Raw genomic sequence first — 27,894 nt, forward strand, 5'->3', positions numbered from 1 at the left:
GTCTCAGAAAAAAAAAAAAATATATACTATACTAAAAATAGAAAGAAAATTAATTGGCCAACTAAAATATATAGAAAAAATTAGCTGGGCATGGTGGCTCATGCCTGTAGTCACAGCTATTTGGGAGGCTGAGGCAGAAGGATTGCTTTAGCCTGGGAATTTGAGGTTACTGTGAACTAGGCTGACACCACGGCACTCTAGCCCAGGCAACAGAGTGAGACTCTGTCTCAAAAAAAAAAAAAAGTAACTTCTAGAACAGAAATGTATATCTTCCTAAATTCCAGGAGAATTACAATTTAAAAAGATCAGAGAAATGCTATGTAATGAAACTCTTTTACAATGTGTTAACAGTAAACATAATCTAAAGCAATATGACAGAACTGATGGCAGTCTTGGGTGTCACAGCAGTCAGTGTAAAGGTACTAAACTCACCTGTTATGAGGAAAAGATAATCAGATTGAATCACAAAACCACTTCAGAGTTGTATATAGGAGGCATATCTTTAAAAGTGTAATTCAGAATATTCAAATAAAAAAGAATGAGAAAAACTGAAGAAAGAAATAGAGACATGAAATTACAAAGGAAGAGATTATAACTTATAAAACCCAAGAGAACCAACTGAAAAACTGCTATAGACTATAAGAATTGATTAAGGTAGCAGGATGTAAAATTAGTGTACTCAAGTCAGTGGCTTTCATGTAAGCACAGTCAATTAGAAGGTATAATAGAGGAAAAGAGGCAATTTATAATAACAATAAAAAAAAATACCAGTGAATACATTTAAGAAGAAATGTGCAAAACTTATGGAAGGAAAACTTTAAAATACTCCTGAAGGATGAGAAGAATAGAGTGATCAAGTGAAAAAGACAAACCAAGGTTTATAAATCAGCATCATAAAGGTGTTCTCTCTTTGACTTATTTTTATATTTAATGTCTCTCAATAGAGATATCTATGTTTTTTCCTTGACCTAGACAAGTCCAAATGGAAAAAGCAAGAAAGGCCAGCAAAACTTAGAAGCAGTGGGATGGGACTAACCATACCAGATACTAAAATTTACTATTAAGCCTTGATAATTAAAATTGTAGTATTGGCGATGAAAGGCAGAATCTAATGGGCAGGTTCAGATGTCCAGAAATAGACACAATTACATGTGGAAATTTAGTGTATGATCATAGTGGCATCTCCATTCAGTGAAATAAAGTTGGGACTTTAATAAATGGTTTGGGATAACTAGCTGTCATTTGGGAAAAGATAAATTTGTATTCCCACTACTAAATGTGTGCTTTGCTAGAATCTAAATGGATCAAAGATTTATTGTAAAAAATGAAGCCATACAAAAACTAAAAGAAAAAGTTGGTAAATTCTTTTATGTATATTTTTGGAATGGGGAAGGTCTTTTAAACTGTGATTGGAAAGTACAGAAGCCAGAAAGAAAGATTGATAAATTCAACCACATAAAATAAAACACTTCTATATAGCAAAAACAAAACACTATTAACTAAGTCAAAAAAAATGACAAACTGGATAAAAATACTTATCGTTCATCTTATAGGCAAAGCCCCAATCTCCCTAATTATAAAAAATTTCTAGAAAGAAGATCACCAAATTCCTGTCCTCAGTTTGGCGAAGGACATGAATGGACAGGTTATAGGCCTCACTTATAATAAGAGAAATGCACATCAACACTAAACAGCAATATCATTCCTTACCAGTTTACCAAAATCCAAAAGTTTGACAATACCTTAGGTTGGTGAAGCTGTGAGAAAATAAACATGCTCATGTACTCTCTGTCGAAGGGAAGTTGGCAATATCAAAGCTGCATTTAGTGATTTATCCAGCAATCCCAATTCTGTGTCTCTACCCCACAGACTTTCTGTATATAAAATGACATCAATACAGCCTTTTTCACTGTGGCCTAGTATGTTATAACAAAATACTGAAAATGTGTCCGATAGTGGGGACTTGTTAATAAACTGGTGCATCCACACAATTAAATACTATGCAGGTGTAGAACATTAGGAAACATTGTGTTGTGATAAGGGCTCCAGCATACATTGTTAAGTGAAAAAGCAAGGTGTAGAATAATGCATGATAGGCTATTCTATATTTGTATTTGCTTATAGTGCTTACCCTATTTTATTAAATTTAATAAAAAAGTAAGCTGGGTGTAGTGTCATTGGCCTACCTGGTAGTCTCTGCTACTTAGGAGGATGAGACTGGAGGATTACTTGAGCCCAGGAATTAGATGCCAGCCTGGGCAACATAGTGAGACCCCATCTCTTTAAAAAATTATAAAGTTAAACAAGAAGCTATTACTGATTACTTGTTTGGGGGATTAGTTAGAGGGGAGAGGTATGGGAACAAGACTTCTCTGTGTACTTTTTCAAAATAAATTTTCACTTCGAGTCATGGAAATTATTATCCAATTGTAAAATATCTAACTTCTTTGGAGTCTTAAAGCCAGGAAGGAATAGAGAGGGAGTTTGAGCTCAGGATTCTGACTTCGAAGCTCCTGCCCTCCCTGTGGTGTCAGGCTGCCCTGCTCTTAGATGTGCACGCTGACTGCTGGTCTGTGCTATGCATCTGAATCCTTGGTCCTTGTTCCAGGCTTATGGCCACTACGGTCGGAACCTAACCGTGAGACTGATGACACTTTGGTGCTCTCTTTTGTGGGCCAGACAAGGTAAGGATGGGTCTGGTGCCAGCTCTAGGTGCTGGTGTGAAGGTTGTGACGTGGGGAAACTGGTCCCAGGCTGACCCAGGCCTTCCGTTCTGCTGCAGAGTTCTCATGTTAAACGGAGAGGAGGTGGAAGAAACGGAACTGATGGGTTTCGTGGACGATCAGCAGACTTTCTTCTGTGGCAACGTGGCTCACCAACAGCTTATCCAGGTAACAACTGAGAGTGGGGCAGATGTGACTGCGTGCTTGGATCTGATCTAGGGTGTGGTACGGAGCACTACTGGACTCTGAACCAATCAATTTGTATGGCTCTAAAAATGTAGAAATGCTAGGGAAAAAAATAAAATTATCTGGTAACGCATTACTCAGATCACAACTCAACTTTGGAGTTGCTCCTTTTAGCTTTATTTTTCCTCTGCAAATGTATGTATATTTTTCACATTTTCTTTTATAGATTGGGATCATAATATCGTTTGGGGTCCTCTTTTAGCACTAAATTATATCATGTCTTCTGAGATACTCAAATTTCTTCCCCTCATTATAATAGTGATAAATACTTAATTGTAAAAATTTGGAAAACACCGAAAAGCACAAAGAAGGAAAAATAATTAGTCATAATGCTACCATCCACATATGACTGTTGGTAGCCCTTTCCACATATTAATTATAACCAGAGCTCTTACTCTGTTCTGATCCTTATTTTCAATTTATCTGCAGTATGGGGACAGATAGCCTTTTGGCGTTTGTTATCACGAGAGCCCAGTTTCTGAGCACCCTACCCCACAGAAATCTTTTGACGTTTGCAGTGCCCACCCTAGATGCCCATCAGTTTTTTGCACGCCCTCCTTGCCTTCTGAGCTGTTCTCAGCTCTGTGGCCAGAGTTCGTGTCTTGCCAGTGGTGGGTAGGGCACTGGGGTGCCTGAGAATTAATGAACTGTCTCCATCTTTTTATCCACCTGGTCTTCCTTTTAGCCACCTGGCAGTGGTAGATTGGTAAAAACCGGAGGGAAAGTTCTGTCGGTTTGTGGACCAATTGTGGGACGTGCCCAGATACTGAGTCATTGCTTTGTCAGTGTTATCTAACTATTGGCCTGAAGACTGGCACCAGCTCACCTATCTATTATTAAAGAGCTTTCATCCTTAAATATAAGCTCAATCATGCTAGGTAAGATGAATCAATAGATAAAAGTGTCATCAACCTACTCTTTGTTTTATTTTGGTGATAAAATGAATTTATAAAACATTTTTCAATATAATTTTGTAACCTTTACTAAGGAGCTTTAAATAATTTTAATGGATCATGCACAGTAAAGAACTTGGATATTTTAGAGTTCTGATTTGGGGGTTGAAAAAACTGCTAGACTGGTGGTCACATGGTCTTATTCTATTAATACCTTACCACAGGATGCAGTTTGTGTTACCCAAGCAAGCCTCAGCTGGAACGAAATAGGCCTTTTTCTGCCTTGCTGGAGGTTTCTAAGCTATAAGCTGCTTCGAGCCAGTCTCCTTCAGGGCTTCATCCAAAAATGACATCTGTTGTAATTATTCATAGCAGGACTTTGGAGAAATATATATATATATGGCAGAAGAGGCCTCATGTAGCTTATTCCTAGGGCTCTACTAGGGCTGCATTTACGATCTTTCCACTCCTGTGTAGATCTCTGCAGGTGCTTGGAGACATCTGCTTGTCTGCTTTTTTTTCTCTAGATCACATCAGCATCGGTGAGGTTGGTCTCTCAAGAACCCAAAGCTCTGGTCAGTGAATGGAAGGAGCCTCAGGGCAAGAACATTAGTGTGGCCTCCTGCAACAGCAGCCAGGTAGTGGTAGCTGTGGGCAGGGCCCTCTACTACCTGCAGATCCATCCTCAGGAGCTCCGACAGATCAGGTGTGTGTGTGTGTTCTTGTCTGCTTGTTTTCCTCCCCTGTTCTCTGAGACTTCTTTGATCCTTGCATTCCTTCCTCTGCCATATTCCTCTTTGTTCAGCCACACAGAGATGGAACATGAAGTGGCATGCTTGGACATCACACCATTAGGGGACAGCAATGGGCTGTCCCCTCTTTGTGCCATTGGCCTCTGGACAGACATCTCAGCTCGTATCTTGAAGCTGCCCTCTTTTGAACTACTGCATAAGGAGATGCTGGGTGGAGGTACGTGTCATTTAGGGACGTAGGTTGGGATCAGAGTCATCATGTGGAACAAGAACTTAATGTACACCTTTTCCACAGAGATCATTCCTCGCTCCATTCTGATGACCACCTTTGAGAGTAGCCACTACCTCCTTTGTGCCTTGGGAGATGGGGCACTTTTCTACTTTGGGCTCAACATTGAGACAGGTGAGAATAACACTTAGAGTAAGGGGCTCTTTCAAAAATGGAGCATATTAGAGTTGCACAGAGTTCTTAGACTCAGGGTACTGCTTTTGAACCTTCACAATCCAGCTGTTTGTCCTGTTTCCTTTCCTTCCTTCTTTCTCCTGATGCCATTCCCTCTGTAGGCTTGTTGAGCGACCGTAAGAAGGTGACTTTGGGCACCCAGCCCACGGTATTGAGGACTTTCCGTTCTCTTTCTACCACCAACGTCTTTGCTTGCTCTGACCGCCCCACTGTCATCTACAGCAGCAACCACAAATTGGTCTTCTCCAATGTCAACCTCAAGGAAGTGAACTACATGTGTCCCCTCAACTCAGATGGCTATCCTGACAGGTGAGTCTCTTTTTCTTTCTTCAACAAAAGTCACTGATTGAGGGCATCATGATGTTTTCTTCAAACCCTTTCCTTCAAGCTTTTTCCTAATGTCAAAGTCAGTAAATGGCTGAGGTGGGAAGTGTAGAGCAGGGGTTCTCAAATCTGGCCACCCATTAGAAACATCCGGGAAGCTTTTAAAAAAAAAGAAAACCAGAGTTTTTTGAATCCTCAGATTCTGATTCACTAGGTCTGAGGTTGGGCTGTAGAAGCTATAGTTTCAGAAAACTTGTCAGGTGATTCGGATGATTAGTCAAGTTTCATCACCTGATTAAGAGATCATTTGTATTCTCTGGAGCAGGGGCTCTCAAAAGGTGGTCCCAGCCAGCAACAACAGCACTTACCTGGAAACAGTGAGAAATGTAGATTATTGGGTTATTGAGCCCTGCTTGGCCCACTGAATCAGAAACTCTGGGGTGGGGCCCAGCAGTCTGCTTTAACAAGCCCTCCAGCTGATTGATTTATGCACATAATAGTTTGAGAGTCACTGTCCTAGAATAGGGTTATTTTGATTCTGAACCTTAGCAATCAATGGAAATCTGTTAAAAATTTCAGCTTAGGCCCACCCAGGCCAATTAAAAAAGAATATCTTGGCCAGGTTGGTGGGTGGTACCAGGATTGCTTGAGGCCAGGATCTCAAGACCAGCCTGGGTAACATAGCCTTGTCTCTATAAAAAGTCAAAGAATTAGCCAGGTGTGGTGGCAAGCACCTGTAGTCGTAGCTACTCAGGAGGCAGCATCAGGAGGATTGCTTGAGCCCAGGAGTTCAAAGATGCTGTTAGCTTTGATCCTGTCACTGCACCCTAGCCTAGGTTACAGAGAAGGCCCTGTCTCTTAAAAAAAAAAATCTTGTGGGGCCGGGCACTGTGGCTCACGCCTGTAATCCTAGCTCTTGGGAGGCCGAGGCGGGCGGATTGCTCAAGGTCAGGAGTTCAAAACCAGCCTGAGCAAGAGTGAGACCCCGTCTCTACTATAAATAGAAAGAAATTAATTGGCCAACTGATATATATATAAAAAATTAGCCGGGCATGGTGGCACATGCCTGTAGTCCCAGCTACTCGGGAGGCTGAGGCAGGAGGATCGCTTGAGCCCAGGAGTTTGAGGTTGCTGTGAGCTAGGCTGACGCCACGGCACTCACTCTAGCCTGGACAACAAAGCGAAACTCTGTCTCAAAAAAAAAAAAAAAAATCTTGTGGTTGAGATCAAGCTTCAGAATTGTTTGTCTCCTCAGGTGATGTTTAGCATAGAGTCAAAGTTGAGAGCCACTGCCCTGGAGTGAGCTGGTATAATCTGCTTTGTTTTTTTTCCCCTTATGGAGTTGCCTCATAGAATCCTTTCCTTCCTTGGGTCTACTCAATCTAAACCGAGACCCTTCTTTCCAGCCTGGCACTGGCCAACAACAGCACCCTCACCATTGGCACCATCGACGAGATCCAGAAGCTGCACATTCGCACAGTTCCCCTCTACGAGTCTCCCAGGTGAGGGCCAGGGTAAAAGAGCTGCAGAGAGTGGCTATCTGGAAGCTGGTATAGGGTGCTCCTGGCTTTTTTTTGAGTGGCATTGTTGTTCTTGTTCTGCAGGAAGATATGCTATCAGGAAGTGTCCCAGTGTTTTGGGGTCCTTTCCAGCCGCATTGAAGTCCAAGACACAAGTGGGGGCACAACTGCTCTAAGGCCCAGTGCCAGCACCCAGGTGAGGGCAGTGGACAAAGTAAGATGCCGTTAGTGCAGGGGCTGGCAGCCTCTCTGTAAAGGGCAAGATAGTACAGATTTTTGGCTTGCAGATGTGTGGTCTCGGTTGTAACTAACTCATCAACTTTGCTATTATAGCCTGAAAGCAGCCATAGACAACATATGGGCATAGCTGGGGTCCAGTAAAACTTTATGTATAAAAAATGGTTGCTGCTTGGTGGCCTTGCTGCATGAATAATTCCTCTTCTGTCATCAGTTTGGATACTTTGTAGGATACGTGTAATTGGGGGCAGAGTAATAGAGTAGGTAAGAGCTTGGGATGTGGAGTCTGACAGAACTAGCTTCAAGGTTTATTGGCAGCTGTGTGACCTCGGGAAAGTCTGGACTTCAGTTTTCTCATTTGTAAAATGAGGATGATAATAGGATGGTCTAGAGCTGCACATAACGGGCTTGATGAAGGTAGCAGCTGGTCGTTTTCTTCTGTGTATTCTCGGCCTTTCTTGTTCTCAGACACCTGTCATAGGAACTCCTCCCCTAGTCGAGTCTACGTTTTTCCTTTTATTTGGAGTGCTCCTGTGCTCCTCCCATTGAGAGGTGGAGCCTGCCACTTTATTAGGCTCCAGGGTTCCTCTTTAGGCTGTGCTTGATTGGCACATCACTGTTTTAATTGTCTTTAAGAGACTGTTAGGTTCCTGTGGTGTTGAGGAGGGATGTGTCAATTACATATGTAAACTGGCTCCTGTGGCAGGCTCCACTGAGCTGCCAGGCTTTAGAGGTCTCCTCAGCCTCCGTTCCTGCTCCGGTGGGTCCCGTCACTGCAGTTCTGAGCACCGGTTCTGCTTTCGAGCGGATGATGGGGATTCTCTCTTTCTCAGGCCCTGTCCAGCAGTGTCAGCTCCAGCAAGCTGTTCTCCAGCAGCACAGCTCCTCATGAGACCTCCTTTGGAGAAGAGGTGGAGGTGCACAACCTCCTTATCATCGACCAGCACACCTTTGAAGGTGCAGTTGGGTCTTTCTGTAATTTTTACCTACCTCCTTCCTAAACTGAGCTTCTGGGCTCTGTTGGACAGACAGCGTGGCAGAGTGGAAGGGAGGGCTGGGAGTCTGAGTTGGCAATGAATGAGGCTGGAGGGTTGGACATCCTCTCTTTGGCATAGGCTGGTGGGAGTCGGACAATGTGAGGAGACAAGGACTGCAGGCAGCACATGCTCTTTTACCGCCTAAGCTGCAGGCCTCATGGAAGCGTAGGGTTACATGTGCAAGGGGGTGTGAGCGAGGCGCCAGCAACCCGTCATCTCTCTCCTCTCTGTCTAGTGCTTCATGCCCACCAGTTTCTGCAGAACGAGTATGCCCTCAGCCTGGTCTCCTGCAAGCTGGGCAAAGACCCTAACACGTACTTCATCGTGGGCACAGCCATGGTGTATCCTGAAGAGGCGGAGCCCAAGCAGGGTCGCATTGTTGTCTTTCAGTATTCAGATGGTAAGTGGGCTCAGTCTCCAGCTGCTGGGGGATGTGAAATGCTGGGAAGCTAAGCAGACCGTTTGCGATTTCAGAGCCTCAGTTAAGCAGTAGAAGAAACTTGGGTTCGTTGCTGTGAAGAGCCATTCTATTCCTTCCTCTCAAGCCATTTATTGATTGAGTTTTGGAGCAGATGAGCAGGGCTCAAGTAAAATTTACTTGCGTTTCTTCCTTTTCTACTCTTCGAAAGGCAAAAACAAAAAAACAAAAACAAAAACAAACCCCCCAAAACAGGGTGTGGTGAACAATGGGTAAGGGTAAGAGAATCTAGTGGCCAGAATCAGAGTTGAGAATCCTAGATTTGTTTTCCACTTGGTTGCTCAGCCATTTAGGTGCTCTTTCCAGCTTCAGCACTGTGTTTATTTCTTTATATCATTTCTCATTACTCCTACCCAAGATGGTTCTAAAGATTGCTATCAGCCCAGAATTCTCAGATCAGCCAAGATGGAATTTGGTCTCCTTCCTGAGAGACAGATCTGGAGTTAGGGTGGGAGGTAGATCTTGGTTACCACCTGGAATCACTACACATTCCCTTGGGGCTCATACATTAGGTGGTAGTTAACCCCAGCATTTATAGTGACTCTGTGTTACTTTTCAGATGAGTGGTTTCTGGAGGCAGGAAATAATGGCCAGAGGGCCAACCACAGGATTCTTTTGACTAGGTAAAGTGTAGACTCTATAAAAGAGACTCAAGAATTAATCTTTTCCCCCCCCAGGAAAACTACAGACTGTGGCTGAAAAGGAAGTGAAAGGGGCTGTGTACTCCATGGTGGAATTTAATGGGAAGCTGCTAGCCAGCATCAATAGCACGGTGAGGCCCATACCACTTGGTACCCTGCTTTAGGTTGCACGCCAGTTGTTGTACATGTTGTCTACAGAACATACCTCCCTTATGTTTTCTGGGGCTGTGTGTGTGAGATTTTAAGGATAACAAAGTAGTGGGGGTGGAAGATAGAGCTTTAAGCTGGGAATTTGGGGAGCTGAGGTTGGACCAGGCTTTCAGCTAGGTTATGTGAACTCCATGTGTATCAAATCCTGGGTGCTGTAGGAATTGAAGGAGGGAGAGAGTGCAGGGTGTTCCATGTCAAAAGAATAGGTGGCTCATTCCTGTAATCCAAGCACTCTGGGAGGCCAAGGCGGGAGGATCACTTGAGGTCAGGAGGTCGAGACTAGCCTGAGTGAGACCCTGTCTCTACAGAAAATAGAAAAATTAGCTAGGTGTTGTGCCCACGCGCCTGTAGTCCCAGCCATTCCAGAGTCTGAGGCAGGAGAATCGCTTGAGCCCAGGAGGAGGTTGCAGTGAGCTATGATGACGCCATTGCACTCTAGCCTGGGCAACAGAGTGAGATCCTGTCTCCAAACAAACGAATATGTTATCTGTGTTGACAGAATATCCTGAAGACATCCCAGTCCTTTGAAGTATTCCACTTCTCTTCTGCCATGACTCTGCCTCCTTCCTTGCTAATTTTTTTCCCCCAGCTTTATTTAAATATAATTGACAAAAATTGTGTATATTTAAGATATATAACTTGATGTTTTAATTAAAAAATTCTTAAAATAAGTTTTATGGTCAAATAAATTTGAAGAATGCACTATCGTGGATCCCTCTCTTGGTGTATCACAGTGCATTGTAGCATATTAAAGGTGCTAAGAAGACTGAGAGTAAAGAAACATTACTTAACTGTGTGTGTATTTTTTTTTCCTTAAAGACAGGGTCTCACTCTGTTGTCCAAGCCTAGAGTACAGTGGTAGGATTAGAGCTCACTGTAACCTTTTTTTTTTTTTTTTGAGACAGAGTCTTGGTTTGTTGCCCAGGCTAGAGTGAATGCCGTGGCGTCAGCCTAGCTAACAGCAGCCTCAAACTCTTGGGTTCAAGCAATCCTTCTGCCTCAGCCTCCCGAGTAGCTGGGACTACAGGCATGTGCCACCATGCCTGGCTAATTTTTTCTATATATATTAGTTGGCCAATTAATTTCTTTCTATTTATAGTAGAGACGGGTCTCGCTCTTGCTCAGGCTGGTTTTGAACTCCTCGATCAATCCGCCCACCTCGGCCTCCCAGAGTGCTAAGATGACAGGCATGAGCCACCACACCCAGCCTCACTGTAACCTTAAATTCTTGGGCTCAAGCAATCCTCCCACCTCAGCTTCCATAGTAACTGGGAAGACAGGCATGCACCACCACATCTGGGGCCAGGAATTTTTAAAAAAATTTTTTTGTAGAAATAGGGTCTTAACTATGTTGCCCAGGCTGGTCTTGTATTCATGGCCTCAAGCAATCCTCCCACCTCAGCCTCCCAAAGTGCTGGGATTATAGATGTGAGCCATCATGACTGGCAGATATTTTAAATTGAGCATTTCTAAGTCATTTGTTCATTCAGAAAATAACAACTGAACACTTGATGTATGCCAGGCACTGTTTTAGTATTTGGATGTAGTAGTAAACAAAATGAACAAAGAGCTGCCTTTTTGAAACTTATGAGCGAATAAAGTATATAGTATGTGAAATGGTAGGGAATAAAAGAGGCCTGGGGCTGGAGGAGCACCAGGGTGAACGTGGGTAGTGGGGGTTAGCTGCTTCATATGAGATGGTCAGGAGGGTCTTGCAGATGCAGTGGCATTTGGGCAGGTTCTAAAGGAAGGGAGGGAGGAGCCATGCCTGTGTCTGGGGAGGACAGGTGCCAGGGTGACAGGTTGAAAGTGAGAATGGGCAGGCCTGGTGTCTGGCAGGAGTGAGCTGGTGGGGTGGTGGGAGGTGAGCCTGAGAGGCAGCAAGGGACGAGAACAGGCAGGGCTTGGTAGGCCATTGAAGGACTTTTTTTTTTTTTTTTATGAGGGTGATGGAAATCTCTGAAGGGTATTTTTTTTTTTTTTTTGCATCTTCTCTGGAAGGCTTGAGCAAGGGTTTGAATATGATAAAACTTGTATTTTAAAAGATCATTTTGGGGCCTAGTGCAGTGGCTCTCGCTTGTAATCCTAGCACTCTGGGAGGCTGAGGCAGGCAGATCGCTCAAGGTCAGGAGTTTGAAACCAGCCTGAGCAAGAGCGAGACCCGTCTCTACTAAAAATAGAAATTAATCAGCCAACTAAAAACATATAGAAAAAACTAGCTGGGCATGGTGGCGCATGCCTGTAGTCCCAGCTACTTGGGAGGCTGAGGCAGGAGGATCGCTTGAGCCCAGGAGTTTGAGGTTGCTGTGAGCTATGATGATTCCATGGCACTCTAGCCCGGGCAACAGAGTGAGACTCTATCTCAAAAAAAAAAAAAAAAAAAAATCCTTATGAATGACTCTTAGAGTGTACACCTGTGGAGGCAATTTTCTTCAGACACCTTGAGAAATCAGCTTAATATATTCTGTCCAGGAGTTTCTAGATGTGCAGAGGCCATGGTGGGATTATCGGGATCCTGAGGGATTTAACAGGGAAGGCTTGTCAACACAGACAGGTTGCATCTGTCTTCCTTGGCCCTGGGCTGTGCCACATGTCTCTCCATCTGCTTGCTGATGGTAAAGCGTCTCCAGTGTTTTGGAGATGTGGTCGTGATTGAAGCAGCACTGCAGTGGAGAAAGAGAAAAGCAGGCTTTCTTTCTCCATTTTGGGGTTGGAAGGGGGTGGCCATAAAATCAAGGTCTTTAGATTCTTTTAGTTATTTGACAGTTTCTGTTGGACTTTTTCATTCGCTTTTCTCTACTCATTGGGTTCACATTAAAAAGTTCTAGGGACGTATACGTTTTGAGAAGGGTTCAGAAAAGCCAATTTGTTGGGGGGTGATCTTGTTCTGTTCTGATTAGGAAATTGGAGTTGGGATCTTTTAACAGATATTTCTGTAGACCAATTACCAAACCAGTCACAAGAAGATTATCTTTTGTCATATCCATAGTATTATACTAGCATTACTAGTTCCTTTACATGGACTCACTGTTTTATGTGAAGGAAAACTTTGTATTCCTAGTTTGGTGTGCTATATTTTCATATTTCCTAAATATGTAATAGTGAAATAAAAAATGTTCACCCGAGCAAACACATAAGACCATTTCCCACCCTACATTGCACTTTGGGTAGCCGTGCTACAGATGAGGATTGAGGGGTGGGGAACAGTCGCTCTGAGAGGACTCCGGCCCCTTAGGCTGAGAGAAACAACATGCCCTGCAGGTGCGGCTTTACGAGTGGACAACAGAAAAGGAGCTGCGCACCGAGTGCAATCACTACAACAACATCATGGCCCTCTACCTGAAGACCAAGGGGGACTTCATCCTGGTGGGCGACCTCATGCGCTCAGTGCTGCTGCTGGCCTACAAGCCCATGGAAGGAAACTTCGAAGAGGTAGTAGGGGGACGAGGGACCAACGTCTTGCTTAAGCCATGGTCCCTGCAAGTATTTCTCTGGTGGTGGAGGATAATCAAGCCCAGCAGGGGCAGAATTTCCCTGCAGCATACATTCTGCATTGATTATGTATTTTTAGAGACCTCCAACCTGAACTCTGAGTAGGCTTCATCTCTGGGCAATTGCAACTAAATGGGCTACATAGGCCACAGATTTTGGGGGAGAATCCTCTAGCATGACAGCTTTTAAACAGAGCTGCATCCTCTGCAGGGTAGGGTCTTGGCTCCTGACTAAAAAAAAAGACAAGTCCCAGAACTGGATTCCATGCAAACTGCTGACTGTATTTTCTTGTTGCACCTTATCTATTTTAAGATTGCTCGAGACTTTAATCCCAACTGGATGAGTGCTGTGGAAATCTTGGATGACGACAATTTCCTGGGGGCTGAAAATGCCTTTAACTTGTTTGTGTGTCAGAAGGATAGGTGAGTGGCCAGCGCTGGGGACGATGGGGAAGAGCCAGAGCTCCTGGGTCTGTGGTGTTGAGAACGTGGGGATCCGCTCAGGTTCAGGTGCTCCTCTTCACAGAGGTAGCATTTTCTTCACGAGAGAAGAAAAGGTCACATAAGTCAGCCTCTTAAGACTGGCTCCCCTGCTCGGTTATGTGGGTGTCCACTGCACGTGGCCGTGTGCCAGGGCCTCGTGGAGACCAGGAGGGTCAGGGAGTGACTTTCTCCCTGCCTTTCAGCGCTGCCACCACTGACGAGGAGCGGCAACACCTTCAGGAGGTTGGTCTCTTCCACCTGGGAGAGTTTGTCAACGTCTTTTGCCACGGCTCTCTGGTCATGCAGAATCTGGGCGAGACGTCTACCCCCACACAAGGCTCAGTGCTGTTTGGCACGGTCAATGGCATGATTGGTAAGGTTAAACCCAACCCCCCCCTCCCCCCACACTGCAGGGCACAGCCCGCAGGCCTCCTTTCTGGGATCACCATTCTTCTGAGGAAGTAGGGAGAAGAGCTGGACAAGACGTGGGAGGCTAGTGGGAGGTGACTTGCTGAGGCTGCAGCAAGCTTGTCCCTCCTGTGGGTGCTTATCCAGGCTGTGGGCTCCGGGGCTCTGCAGCTCACTGCCTCCTTCGCTTCTTCAGGCCTAGTGACTTCGCTGTCAGAGAGCTGGTACAACCTCCTGTTGGATATGCAGAATCGACTCAATAAAGTCATCAAAAGTGTGGGCAAGATTGAACACTCCTTATATCCTTCCCAGAGCCGTCCTGTTGCTGGTAAGCACATCCTGCCACGGGTAGAGAGCCACATTCCCCTAAATTGCTTCGGGAAACTGCCATCCAAACTGTCTTCACTAGGGTCTTGTATGGATCAGTTCTTTTTTTTTTTTTTTTTTTTTTAATTCTGTTTTATGTGGAAAATTTCAAACATACAGTACAGTAGAGACAGAATGGGATAATGAATTTCCAGGTACTTAACCACCCAGCTTCAACTGGTCCATCTTGGAAATGTACATTTATGTCCCTGAAATGTGTCTGCTTCTGGGCCTTCTTGGTGTTGCATTTCAAACATACGTTTATTTGATTATTTATTTATTTATGTTTTTTATTTCAATACATTTCAGACATTCAATACAAATGTTTTTTGTTACATGGATGAATTCTATAATGCTGAAGTCAGGGCTTTTAGTGTACCTGTCACCAGAATTCAAACGTAAGTTTAGATCGTGACATAGGAGAGCATCCTTTCTCCTGTGTTGGGGGCAGCAGTGTCTGAGGCCAGCGACACTAGCAGAGGAGCAAGGGAAAAGGGAAGAAAAATGCTGGAGGCTTAAGAATCAGCCGCGCTGGGACACCCAGAACCCAAGAGCTACTTACTGGAAGTTTGTTTGCTGCGGGAGGTACAAAGAGTCCGCCCTAGGCAGGAACTCCCTGGGATTCTGGCCCAGCTCTAGCCAGGCGGTGCTGATGGGCTGACGTCTTGCGTCTTGGTTCTTTGCTAACTGGCAGGACCTTTGGCAGCCTCCTTGGCTCGCTGAGCCTTGGTTTATTCGTCCATGAGGCTTTGAGGCCAGACTCAGATGAATGGTTCTTGTGCAGCAGTTTCATCTAGAGCACTTTCTAAAAATATCCAGACATGCCCAGGCTTCACACTAATAGAATCTGATCTGGATTTTTAAAAATATTATTTTGAAGATTACCTCAATCGAGAACTAGTTCTCAATATAATTTTATATTTCTTTTTTTTTTTTTTTGAGACAGAGTCTCGCTTTGTTGTCCAGGCTAGAGTGAGTGCCGTGGCGTCAGCCTAGCTCACAGCAACCTCAAACTCCTGGGCTCCAGTGATCCTTCTGCCTCAGCCTCCCGAGTAGCTGGGACTACAGGCATGCGCCACTATGCCCGGCTAATTTTTTTTATATATATATCAGTTGGCCAATTAATTTCTTTCTATTTATAGTAGAGACGGGGTCTCGCTCTTGCTCAGGCTGGTTTCGAACTCCTGACCTTGAGCAATCCGCCCGCCTCGGCCTCCCAAGAGCTAGGATTACAGGCGTGAGCCACAGCGCCCGGCCTTTATATTTCTTATAATTCCAAAAAAAGTCCAAAAAGCAATGTGATTTTTAGTTGAAACTGTCATTTCCTATTCTAACCCTGATTGCTTTAGACTTGGGTCTTGTTCAGAGGTGAGGATGACTGAGAAAGGTTGTTTCCTAGTAAGCACACATTCCTTAACTTGCCTGTCTACCTGGAGATCCTTTCACACTGAGCGGAAGACAGAACCGGCCACAGGCTTCATCGACGGCGACTTGATTGAGAGTTTCCTGGATATCAGCCGCCCCAAGATGCAGGAGGTTGTGGCAAACCTACAGGTGAGCCGTGTGGTGTTCAGCTCTGGGCCAATTAAATAAGTCATCGCAGGTCGCAGCATGTTAGGAAACTCTGAAAGCTCTGGGTACTTCTCCTGCTCAGTTCTAAGGTGCCATTGGTCCTCTGTGGCCCTTTATGATCCTTACCAGGTGGGAAGGTGTTGTCTGAGGGAAAGGAGATGTATATGGATGAGCTCGTGGGTACCCACCAGGAACTCTACCCATGTTAACCTCTGTCCTTGTCAACATGGGCACATTCGGGATCTTTGGCAAGACCCAAAAGTGGATCCTATAGAGAGGAGGGATTTCCATAATTCTCAAGTTTGGGATATTGCTCACTGGAGATGGTACCTCTGGGGAACATCCTTGAAGAGGGAGAAATGTAGGCCAGGGGGTGGCCTACAAGCCAGCTTTGCCTCAGGAGACCTGTGCCACCAAGGGGGCGGTGTGGGCTTCTGGTGAGTCCTCCTCCCTGCTGTGAAGTGGGGGAGACATGTCCCTCCATCGCTGTGGGCATTTTGTTCCCCAGCTGAGGGAGAGTACCCTCCTGGCCCTCACTGCCCTGCCCCTTTTGTTGCAGTATGACGATGGCAGCGGTATGAAGCGAGAGGCCACTGCAGATGACCTCATCAAGGTTGTGGAGGAGCTAACTCGGATCCATTAGCCAAGGGCAAGGGTACCCTTTTCTGACCCTCCCCAAAGGCTTCGCCCTGCTGCCCTCCCACTCCTCTCCTACCATTGTCTTGGCCATGGGGGGGGCTTTCCCTAAGCCAGCTGCCCCAAAGCCACAGTTCACCTGTGGGGAAATGGGGCTTTCTTAGAACTAAAACCAGTTCACTAGAGACCTGGGAATGGGCTAAAGGTGAACCATTTTCTCCCTGGATTTTTACCAGTCTCACATGACTCCAGCCATCATCTTGGACCACCAAGCCTTGACTGGTGTTGCCAGTTGTCCTCCTTCCAGGGAGGGATCATGCGGCTCTTTGGCTGAAAGGAAGCTATGTGTGCGTGTGTGCACGCACGTGTGTGTATCTCACACTCATGCATTGTCCTCTACTATCTTTTTATTTAGGTTGGGGGTGTGGGGAGGTTGCCTTTAGTAGGGAAGAGGGTTGGGAGGGCTTCGCTGTCTTGAAGTGAAACCTTCCTTTTACTTTTCTTCTGTTGCCTCTGAGAGCATTGGGTTACCAGGCCATGGACTGCCTGAGTATAGAACCCGGAGATGGTGGCTGATCCCCAAGCAACAGCTCTTTGTCTCTCCAAACCGCCTTCTTCAGAGAGAAGGAGGTGGGGGGATGTGAATTGGTTGTTAGTCCCTGAGTTTTACCAAATAAAGTAGAATCTAATAAGAAAAGTACACTTGTTTTGCCTTTTCTTCTACCTGCCCAGCTATTCAGCGCGGTATGCTATTCCCATTTTACTGCAAACTGAGGCAGTGTCCTCCTCTGTATGGCAGCTGCTGTAGTCACTTGTCCTTGCTATTAGAACAACTCTGTCACATAGTGAAGTGACATCTGTACGTCTCCTTTGTCATGTGATTGTTTTTGGTGGGATCTCAAGGATAATGGGTGTCAGGTTTTGGAAATTCAGTCTTTCTGTTGCCCTTGACTCAAGAACACTGTTTGATTCTTAGTTGCATCTGCTGGTAACCTGCTGTGCTAGGGGTTGCTTGGGCTGCCTTTCCTGACCTCACTTTGCAACTAGCTCTGTGTGCAGTGTCCAGTCAATTAGTCCCCTGACCACCAGGTGCTTCTCATGTACCTCCCAGCATCCTGTGGCCACATGCCCTTTGGATTCTCATTTTCTCTGGTCTAATCAATTGAGGCTTTGGTGCTCTTAGTTTGAAAATACAGGAGTAGGGCACATTTGGGGTTCACACTTCTGTCCAGCAAACAAAGCCTGTCTTCTTTCAGTTCAGTGGGTCAGAGTGTCTGAGCCCATATTTCTACTAGTGATCCAGTGGGAATAAAGGCTGCTCTGTCCTGGCAGTGGAGTAGGGTTGATCCTAGGCATATTGGCTGGCTCCTTTAAGACTGGCCTTTGATACAGTGTCAGGAAAATTGTGGTTTCAAGTTCAAAGAGTGGTTTTGAGAGATTCTAGCTTGAAAGGAAAAGAGCAAGGAAGCATCCTTGCTTCAGGGCGTCTTCTGGAGTAAGTTTCCTTCCCTGGAGAAATTCTTTGTGTTTTTTTACCCTTCTTTTCCCCTTATCCTCCTGGGATTTCTGAGGGTGGGGATAAGGGTCTTAAGACAAAAAATAATCAACAGCTCAAAAACCACAGTTTGAACTTGAAACTCAACACTGTGATTTGAATTCTGAAAGTCATGGTTTGAATTTGGAAAAGGCCTGCCCCCATGCCAGAGACCAGCTTTAATGAATAAAGTAAGCAATAGTCTCCAGATTGTGATTACTTATAAAATTTAATCCTAGATGGGAGCATTGACTGTAAGGTGCCATGATCAGAAAGGCAAATGGGATTATTATTCTGGTGCACTCTTCGCAGTCTGACCTGCAGCCACTGAGATCTGCTACTTTGAGTAGAAGGTTGTTATCAGTGGCTTTAGTCTTGAATTTGGAAGCTTGTGGAGTCCTTGCAATGTTTTGCTTTTTTTGTTTTCCTATAATCTTGGGTATATTCACTCGGGATTGAATTCTAGCAACCCTTTGGAAAGTGACATCCTGCTGCCATACTTCCACATCCCCTTCTTATAAACCATTAATCACCTTTCTAGGGGTGAAAGGTTGTCTTGGAGCATGGCTTTAGCCAGCTGGAACTGCTCCATTCCATGTAGGCACTGATGAGCTAGCATCACTCCAGGCCTCTGCACGAAGGGACCTTTGGGAGAATAATAGAAACACTGACTCATCACATGACCGCTTGGAAGGGTCACAAGCCCGAGCCCGTCATCCCGCAGTGAACAACTTCGATCCTCCACCCTTAGTGGAGGGTCCCTTTTGTTACTGAGAAGCCACGAGCCACAGAAGTGGGAAAGAAACACTGAGGAACTTCAATGAAGTGATTCCAAACTAGTCCTTGAAGATGAACAACGTTAAGTTAGAGATTCAGTGTCCGAACTGAGAAGACTTGGGGTCGAATAAAGACAAGAAAAAGCAGCAACAAACTAACTAAAGGAGCAAACTTGGTAGAAGGAGCAAGGTGAATGCCATAAGGTCATGAACTTCATGGGGAAGTGGTGAAAGAAATGCCAAGGGGCAGTTGTTTAAGAGATTTCACCAACAGGAATTTACTATGAATGCCTCCTTAGGGTTAGGTGTTTAAGCATAAAGTAGCATTTTCTATTCCTGCTGCTCATTTACCAATATGGAGTAAACCTTGCCAGAGAATGAGTTTTGTAAAACTTACTTACAAATGGGTGAGGTGGAGGGATTGGAGCTCCAAAAAGTAGTATTAATAGTTAAGAGTGGAGGTAGCCGAGGTGTGCTGGAGTGTGGGAGAAAGAAGATAGCATGAGAGATGATCGCCATGTAAAAGTTCACTTTTGTCCCGAATGAACATGTTGAAAATGTGGGAAGCTAGCTCCTAGGGCCAGGAAGAAGGAGCACCTATTTGACACTGAGTAGCGGTCTAGTGGCAGAGGAAGACGAAAGTGCAGCCTTGGGATGTTTGTGGCAGGAAGGAATGCTGGAGGATTCTGGGAGTCCTTAGGACTCAGAATGGACACAAAAGCAGAAGCTGCGTTCATCTTACAATGCAGACTATGTTAGTAACCTGCTTGCTGAGAATTTGTTGATGAAATTAGAAGATGGGTCAAAACTAACAAGGTGAGAGACAGGCCTAAATGTGAATGTCTGCCAAAACTCAGCCACACAGGTTCAGGTAGAGAGACTGACTTGGCAGCGTGTGTTTGATAACAATAAAAACATCCGAGGTTTTCCTTCAATGCAAACTCTGTGTCATGAACTAACCAGAATCATGGTCCTGTTAGGCTGCATTAGTAAAAGTACAGTGTGTGTAGGAAGGAGGGGAGAGTCCAAGACACTGCTGGTACCCCATGTCCATTTGTGGCCACCAACGTGAAGGACCTCAGCAGCAGGCTGAGGTAGTCAGAGGAGGGCAATGGCAAAGGCAGGACCAAAGGAATTGGGATTGTTTAGCTGAGAAGGACGGACTAGTTCTAACAAATGTAGTTAGTCAAAACGATTGGGCTGCTTTTTGACAGGCAATGAGTTTCTTATCCCTGGAAGTGTTTAAGCAAAATCTTGAACTAATTAGGTCTGGGTGGCTAAGGAAAGGTTCCTATGCGGAGCCCAAGGTAAAAGTCCCTCATCTTCCCAGCTTTCTCCCAGCTGGATACTCCTGAGTTCCATCCACCACTGGCTCACCACTGTGCTGCCTGACTCCCTCTGCAGCCCACCCATCTCTGACCCTGGCCTGGGGCAGCGGCAGAAGGGGCAAAGGAAGTGCCTTCCAGTTCTGCTTCTGCCCCTCCACTGCTTCCTCGCCCCCAACCTGTAACCGGGGAGGCCAGGGGAGCTTGTGGCTACGAGACCCGCTGTTGCCCCCTGGCCAGGGAGCGGTGGGACCCACGGATCCACGCACTCGGGTTAGGGTGCAGACCTGCAGGTGGGGGCAGGCCTAGAACTGCCCAGCGACGCAGAGACCCAGCGTCCTGGATTCAGATTTCCACAGTTCTCACCTTCTGACAACACAGGCGTCTGGGTTCCACTGAGGCGGGCAATGCCCTGGGAGCACAGCCTCTGGCGCTAGCTTGTTCCCCAAGTCTCTTTCCTCTCAGGGCCTCAGTCTGACGCCCTCAGCCCTTCGCAGGAAGCCGACTCCCAAACCCGGGCAGGGGGTGTGGGCCGAGGGCGAAACCCCGCCCCCAGGGGTCCCTGATCTTTGCCCCCGCCCGGGCTCCGCGCCTCCCGGAGAGGCACTGGCGGGCGGGCGGCGCTACCTTTGTGTGTTTCGCTTCGAGGTGCTGGAGACCACCCCCAGCCGGCTGCCGCGTCCCCTCGCGGTCCCAGCCCCTCCTCTCGGCGTCCCCAGCCCCCCCGCTCAGCTCCGCGTGCCAGCTCGGGGATCGCTGGTTCGCTCCCCGCGGCGCCAGGAGGAGGGGCGAGGGCCCGCAGCCCCCTCCCCCGCGCGCGCGGCGCCGGAGCCGAGCCCAGCCCGGGGGACCCGCCGCCGCCGCCGGTCATGTGGGCCGGACTGCTCCTCCGGGCCGCCTGCGTCGCGCTCCTGCTGCCCGGGGCCCCGGCCCGAAGCTACACCGGGAGGAAGCCGCCCGGGCACTTCGCGGCGGAGAGGTAAGCGCCCCGCGCCCCTTCCCGGCGCCGCCGGGGGGCGGGGGGTGCTGTCGGCGTAGAGCTGGCTGGGAGGCGCCCAGGGGCGCCCCGGAGCCGCCGGCAGCCCCGGGTCGGGGTTCACTCAGGGGCGCTGTCCGCGCGGGCGCAGCCCGGGGGGTCCGGACAAAGAGACAGCAACTTGTGCCTCTGGGCGGGTGCCCCTCGTGCGCTCCTAACTGGGACTGTCCTGGCTGGGACCTGGGGGATGGAGATCCAGGCACGGGATGAGCCCGAGGGTGCCCTGGAGCGCGGACTCCTGGCGAGGGGAGCTCGGGACGTGCCACCTGGTCTTGGGACTGGCCGGCTTTCGCTCCCAAACGTGCAGCGCCTGGCCTCCCCCGCTGCGCTGGCCGCTCTGGGGCTGGGGGCTTTCCCTGTGTCCTGGTTTTACGCAAGTCGTGGACCTTGGAACCGCCCGGGTCTCTCTAGGTTATGTTTCGGTTTCTGTCCGTGCGTGCGCGCGGGTGGAGGAGTGGGGGTGTGCCCCCTTGCTGTCTTTAAGGATGGATGCCGCCCTCCCCACGTGTTTGTCCCGGGCCGAGGCCCGGCAGCCGCGGGGCCGAGCGCGTGTGTGCGTGATGCTCTGAGCAGAAGGAACACGGTGTCAGCGGGCGGCCTGGCCGGGGGCCACGTCCTCCGGGGGGCGCGCAGCGGGGGCGGCGCAGCCAGTCTCGCTGCTCGCACGTGTGTTCCGCAGCCAGCGCCAGTTCTTGCTCAGATCCTGCCGGCTCCGCGGCCTTTCACAGCCTCCTGCCACCTGTCTCCCGTTGACCACCGGCCCTAGGAGGCTCCTTGGGGCGCTCTGGCGGGTGCTCGGCTCCTGCTCACCTGAGGGTTGGACTGCACCAGCCTTCCGGGCATCCTTCCATCTGCCGCTTTGGTGGCACTACCTGTCCCTCCTAGCCTCCCGAGGTTCAGCTCATTAGGCTGGTCTGAGTTCGGGAGCTGCCGGCTCCTCCCTCCGAGGCTGCTGCCATAATCGGTCCTGCAAGGGGTGGGTGGGGGATGAGACTTCACTGCCAGCTCCCCCAGCCAGGAGTGCCCCCTCTTCTGTGATGACTTCAGAGAGGGAAAAAGGCTCCTTGAGGCCCCAGGAACAGATGTCCGTAGACTTTTCTAAACTGCCATGGTGTCCTGAGCTTCCCTTTCCAGAATACTTGTCCTGTTTGACTTAGGTTATTCTCCCCAGGAACAGGATACATCTGTCTTACCCCACGTCCCCGGTGCCTGGTGCAGTGCTGGGCACAGGGGGGGCTCTGTAAGTGCGGGACGATATTCCCGTCAGCCTCTGAACAGAGGTAGAGCACAGTTGGGTGGGTTTCCCTGTCCCTGTTCTGTTGCACTGGGATTCCCAATTCAAACCAGGCTGGACTTCATCACCCTCTGTCCAGCTCATTACAGGAACTGGCTGTGGTTGTCATCTCTGTCCTCCCACGGGCCTGTGATTGTGCTGCTCTCCCGCCTGGACCACCTCCCCTTTCCTCCTCTTTTGCCGGCTGCTCCTGGTCTCCTGTCCTGCCTTAGCGTAGGTGCTGCCCTCCCAGGAACTGCCCCCCAGGGCTCCATAGCCCATCCAGATGAGGAGCTCAGCATGCTGTGTTGTTATCACCTGGTGCCTAGTCTGATGGTAGCTTGTTCGTGGCTATGTGGCCGTGCCCCGCCCAGCGTCCGGCACATGGCTGGATGTGCCCGGCTTTCTGCCCTTTCTGCACTCCAGGTCCCCCGTGTTCCTGGTGGAGCAGACTCTCTTGCCCTCTCCGGGTCTGGGCAGCTCGCTGGTTCTCCCACGCTCACCCCAGAGCTGTCACCTATGCCAGTGCCTGTGGGGGCCCTCTGACCTCCCTTCTCAGCTGTTTTTCCTCAACAGCCATTTATTGAGCACCTACTGTGTGCCAGGCAGTGCTCCAGGTGCTGGGGTGAACAGATAAGAAGCCCTTGTCCTCAGGGAGCTGTAGGGAAGACAGACAATGAACAAATTAATGACCAATGTCCCAGGAAGTGTTAAGGAGGAAAATAAGGCAAGGGAAGGGCAGACTAGGAAGGCCTCTCTGAGAGGGCACCAGGGGCAGAGATGGGGATAGGGAGAGAGTGAGCCGAGTGTGTGTCTGAGGAAGAACCTTCCTGATAGAGGGAACTGCAAGTGCAAAGGTCCTGAGGCAGCCACCCCCAGGCTCTTCATTCATCCCTGAGCCTTTCCTCAGCTTTCCTCTCCCTGGCCACTCTTTGCTCTGTATCCTTCTAGCAGGTATCTGCTCTCTCCTCCCTCCAAGAGAAATGATCTGGGTCCTTCTTATTTGGAAACTTCCCATTGGCCCTCTAGGGGGTTCTCGAGAACTGTTTGCTGGTTGACTTACAGACTGGCTGGGAAGCTTTCCTGTTAGCCAATCCCTCCCTTGACACAGAACATGGAAAGTGCTCTCTTCTCTCTTGCAGGCGCCGGCTGGGCCCCCACGTCTGCCTCTCTGGGTTCGGGAGTGGCTGCTGCCCTGGCTGGGCACCCTCCATGGGCAGTGGGCACTGCACCCTGCGTAAGTGCTTGTCCCTGTGCCCCGAGTCCTCTCTACCAGCAGTGTGCATTGCCAGCATTCAGTCCCTGGTCCGAGGGGCAGATTGGGGGCCCCAGTGCCTAGTCCCTCACCTGCGTTTCTCCTCTCAGCCCTCTGCTCCTTTGGATGTGGGAGTGGCATCTGCATCGCTCCCAATGTCTGCTCCTGCCAGGACGGAGAGCAAGGGGCCACGTGCCCAGGTAACTGGGGATGGGCAGTGGCTGATGGGAAGGGCGCACTTAACACTGAGGTTATGTGCCAGGCACCAGGCTCTTGAGATGCATTCTAGAATATCACCTACAAAGAACCCTATTAGGTAGACATTTTATTCCCATCTTATAGAGGAGAGAACTGAGACGCAGAAGTTATTGTCTTGCCCAGGGTCGCACAGCTAGTAAGTGGCAGAGCTGGATTTAAACTCAGGCCTGAATGAGCCTGGCGAGGTGGGGGTGGCTGGGGCTGCCCTGCCACGCGTTGTTTGCTCACCGGGGCGACACCTGTTGTAGAGGCCCTTGGACCCTGTGGGGAGTACGGCTGTGACCTTACGTGTAACCATGGTGGCTGTCAGGAGGTGGCCCGGGTGTGCCCAGTGGGCTTCTTGATGACAGAGACAGCTGTTGGCATCAGGTGTACAGGTGAGAGGCCGGGGAGCCGTGGGGGAGGGGGATGGGGAGGGCAGGAAGTATGTCTCTTCCCTGTGCTGCCAGGATGGTCCCCAGAGAGCTGCAAGAGCCAGGCTGAGCCAGGACAAACTCTGACATTTGAGAGTGGGCAGGGAGGCGTGCAAACAAAAGAGATGTGTCACTTCTGGTACTTCCTAAATATTTTTTGAGCACCTCTCTGGGCAGGAATGGAGCTGGGGCCTGGGGTTACTGGAGCCACCGTTGGTCCCTGGTGTTTGTTACGGAGCTTCCGAACATGGGGAAGGGAGGCAAGGAACAGGGACAGCCCAACATAATGGGGACCTTAACTGGGACGTGCAAGGTGCCGACGCCTGCAGAGAGGCACGGAGGCTGGAGTTGGGGGTGGGCGGATTGGCAAGGGAAAGCTCCTTGGGAAAGTGAAAGACAGGAAAGCTAAACTCAATAATTATTTTCTAAAAGTATTATTCATGATTAAAATAAGTTCCTACTGGCAAAGTCTGTTACCTTCCCCAGAGGCAGCCACTGTGACTAGTTTCTTGCCAATCTTGCCAGAGCAGCAGAAGCCTTTTTGGAGTTTTAACTTTGTAAAAATAATGTTTCTCCCCATGAAAAGAAAAGTAAGAGATTATTTCATTTTAGAACATTTGGAATAAGAGGAGAAAGGTGAAAATAAACATCCCCTGGAAGTCCCTACCTGGAGACATTTGTCGCTAAAATGAAGTTACTTTTTCTGCCCTTTTTCCTGGGTGTGTACATGTGTATATATCTATGATAGGCACGCATATATATGTTTTATAAAATTGCAGTTGTACCTTATCTGTAGTTTTTATTTATTATTTTTCCCATTTAGCTTTATGTTGTATCACTAAATATTCCTTGCAACATAGTTTTTAACAGCTGTGTACTTGGCTGCTGTAATTGCAATACTAGCCTGCTACCCCTCATTTAGGCGGTCTGCAATGTTTCTCTACTATATATAATGCTGCAATAAAGAGGCTTCTGGCCTGCCGCTCTGGTTATTTCCCAGAAGGAGAACTATTGGGTCAGAGGGTCTCCCTAAAGGAGCCTTGGAGCTTGTTGCTTGTTGCACCATCTCCTCCAGAAAGGAGAACAATTGCGCAATGATCCTACCCCGGAATGCCTTTTGTCTTTCATCATGGGGTTCTTTCTGCACGCACTTCTCATTGTCAGGGCAAACTGGACCAAGGAAACACCAGAGAACAATGTCAAAGCACAGGGTGTAGACAGGGTGGCCCTGGCCATAGCCACGAGGAATCCCAGTGGGATGGGGTTAGTCAGGGTGGGCTTCTTAGAGGTGGTGGGCATGGTCTTGAAGGGCCTGCTGGTGGGAAAAGCAAGTAGATACCGGGGAGGAGGCTGAGTAGAGGGTAAGTGGAGTGGAGGCGTCCAGTGGGCCTGGGGGCAGGCGGTGAGGAGACGTGGATACAGGCTGGATCAGGCTGGCCGATCCTGTAGGGCCTCAGGAGCTGCCCTGGCTCTTTGGTGGGGAAGAGACACCATGCAGCAGGGCTTGGGGAGTTCTAGCTCCCAGCGCCCGTACCCCTGAAGCCAGAGCGTCTCACCAAGCTCACCTGCCTAAGCACTGCCTGGATCCAATGTCTCCTACTCCCCCCCCCCCCCCCCCCCCCCGCTGAGGCCTCAGGGAACTCCTCTGTGTTCCACAGCCTGGTCTTATCTTAAGCCACCTCTCTGGATGGTAACCCATGCTTCAGCCAGCCTGGTCCTCAGTGCAGTCCCCGCAGAGCCCAGCGGCTGCCCGGAAGCCCCTCAAATCCTTTCTCCACTCAGCCTGCCCCTTTTCCTAATGATCCCAGTCCCCTCAGCCCATCACGCGTCCCAGGCACCTGCTGTGGCCTGTGACCCTGGGTGGGGCATCTGTCACTGGCCTGCACTGGCTCCCCGGGCGTGTGTTTTGGCTCCTGTGTTATCAGACCGTAAACATCTGGAGAGTCAGAGCTGTGTCTCTGTCACATTCGTGTCCTCAACGGTCCCTCTGCAGGTCTGCTGCACACAGTTGGTGCTCAGTCAACTTTTAAGGGAACGACACTGTTGACAATTTGATCAGCCTTCCTGTCCACTGCTCTCTGTCCTTTTAGGGGCCTGTGGGGTTGCCCCGCAGATGGGCCGCAAGAAACAGCCCTGTCTCCGCTCTCTGCTCTCATCAGCTGGTCTGCACGAGTCAAACAGGGGCCTGGTCCCTCTTCTTTCTTGGGGTTCCCTCCTAGCCAATGGCTTTCCTGGTGCCTGCTCGTTCTTCCTGGGGTGCAGGTGGGGGTTCCAGGTTGCTGAGGGCAGGCTCAGTGTGGGCACAGGGTCCTCGTGGGGTCAGTTTGTTCCCTGAGGCTGAGCAATGCTCAGAGTGGGGCGTGCGAAGGCGTTTCTCTTCCCAGACATCGATGAATGTTTAAGCTCCTCTTGCGAGGGCCACTGCGTGAACACGGAAGGCGGCTTCGTGTGCGAGTGTGGGCCGGGTATGCAGCTATCTGCCAATCGCCACAGCTGCCAAGGTGAGCCTGCGGGGAAGGCATGGCCGCTTCCAGGAGGGGTGATGGCGATGCTGCATTGAGCGCCTGGCCCTGCTGGGCCAAGCACAGTGTGCTGTCCATCCATGCATCACTCTCCCCACCATCTTCTGGGAGAGATGCTATCATCATCTTCATTTGACCGATAGGGAGACTGAGGCTTGCCCGAGGCCATTCTGTTAGTAAGAGGTGGAGGCAGAGTTTGAATCCCGGCACAGCCCGTCTGACAGTCAGTCAGAAGCTGCTGCTGCTATTGCAGCCTGGCAGGAGGGGCGGCGGAGGACAGGCCCCTGGGAGGGGTGGGCCCGCTAACCTGGGGAAGGGGGCCACCGGGAGGAGGGGGGCCGGAGGGCTGCGAGCGTGAACAGAGGGGCTGTGGGAGGGGCACGCTGGGCTGGGGTCATTCACTCTCTCATTCATTGGTTCCACCTGCCCTGTGCTGGCCCAGGCTCTAGAGCCACCTGGGGAGTGGGATCCCTGCCCCCATCTGGTGGGGAGGGGAGGGGCAAGGTGGGCACGAGCGATAAATGCTGTGGGAATCTGGGGAAGAGAAGGGACCTTTGCTCCTAGGTGAGCAGGAGGAGAGATCTTTTGTAATAATCACCTGTTCCTTTAACATGATTTTCATTTACACAAGTTATGCGAGGAAACATTCTCACTTAAACGAGGCAAGTCAGATAAAAAGCTCCCCTTTGATGCTGTGCTATTATTTTCCATGTGTTTGAAATTTTCATAAATTATAAAAATTTTAAAAGTCATAGTGCTAGCCCCAGGCCCTTTCTCCCCCTGCCACCCTGTGTTCTCCCTAGAGAATAGCCCTGGTGTCTGCTTGGGCTGCCATAATCAAATTCACAGGCTGAGCGCCCTTCACAACAGACATCTGTTCTCGCAGTTCTAGAGGCTGGGGAGCCAAGATCAAGGTGCCCACCAATTCGGGGTCTGGTGGGGGCTCCCTTCCTGGTTTGCAGGCGTGTCTTGCTGCTGTGTCCTCACTCGGTGGTAGTGAGAGAGAGGTAGAGAGAGAGAGA

General features: G+C 49.0%; 2 protein-coding genes across 2 annotated transcripts in view; both read left to right on the top strand.

The window, feature by feature from the left end:
* The window catches only part of DDB1 (damage specific DNA binding protein 1), a 29,211-nt gene extending 12,034 nt beyond the window's left edge, over positions 1–17,177 (top strand). The window contains exons 11-27 of the mRNA XM_012778320.2: positions 2,609–2,684; positions 2,783–2,891; positions 4,390–4,568; positions 4,668–4,831; positions 4,910–5,017; positions 5,179–5,386; positions 6,808–6,903; positions 7,006–7,117; positions 7,992–8,115; positions 8,431–8,595; positions 9,351–9,445; positions 12,786–12,956; positions 13,329–13,438; positions 13,702–13,871; positions 14,103–14,205; positions 15,703–15,826; positions 16,404–17,177. Of these exons, the coding sequence (XP_012633774.1) occupies positions 2,609–2,684; positions 2,783–2,891; positions 4,390–4,568; positions 4,668–4,831; positions 4,910–5,017; positions 5,179–5,386; positions 6,808–6,903; positions 7,006–7,117; positions 7,992–8,115; positions 8,431–8,595; positions 9,351–9,445; positions 12,786–12,956; positions 13,329–13,438; positions 13,702–13,871; positions 14,103–14,205; positions 15,703–15,826; positions 16,404–16,487 (2,198 nt within the window). The 3' untranslated portion in view covers positions 16,488–17,177. The remainder of the gene's footprint in view (positions 1–2,608; positions 2,685–2,782; positions 2,892–4,389; positions 4,569–4,667; positions 4,832–4,909; positions 5,018–5,178; positions 5,387–6,807; positions 6,904–7,005; positions 7,118–7,991; positions 8,116–8,430; positions 8,596–9,350; positions 9,446–12,785; positions 12,957–13,328; positions 13,439–13,701; positions 13,872–14,102; positions 14,206–15,702; positions 15,827–16,403) is intronic.
* A 3,526-nt stretch (positions 17,178–20,703) lies between these two features.
* Positions 20,704–27,894, top strand: part of VWCE (von Willebrand factor C and EGF domains) — a 31,143-nt gene continuing 23,952 nt past the window's right edge. The window contains exons 1-5 of the mRNA XM_012778324.2: positions 20,704–21,094; positions 23,567–23,661; positions 23,790–23,879; positions 24,186–24,314; positions 26,735–26,851. Of these exons, the coding sequence (XP_012633778.2) occupies positions 20,985–21,094; positions 23,567–23,661; positions 23,790–23,879; positions 24,186–24,314; positions 26,735–26,851 (541 nt within the window). The 5' untranslated portion in view covers positions 20,704–20,984. The remainder of the gene's footprint in view (positions 21,095–23,566; positions 23,662–23,789; positions 23,880–24,185; positions 24,315–26,734; positions 26,852–27,894) is intronic.

Source organism: Microcebus murinus, chromosome 4, assembly GCF_040939455.1.
Source record: "Microcebus murinus isolate Inina chromosome 4, M.murinus_Inina_mat1.0, whole genome shotgun sequence".
In the NCBI taxonomy this organism is placed as follows: domain Eukaryota; kingdom Metazoa; phylum Chordata; class Mammalia; order Primates; family Cheirogaleidae; genus Microcebus; species Microcebus murinus.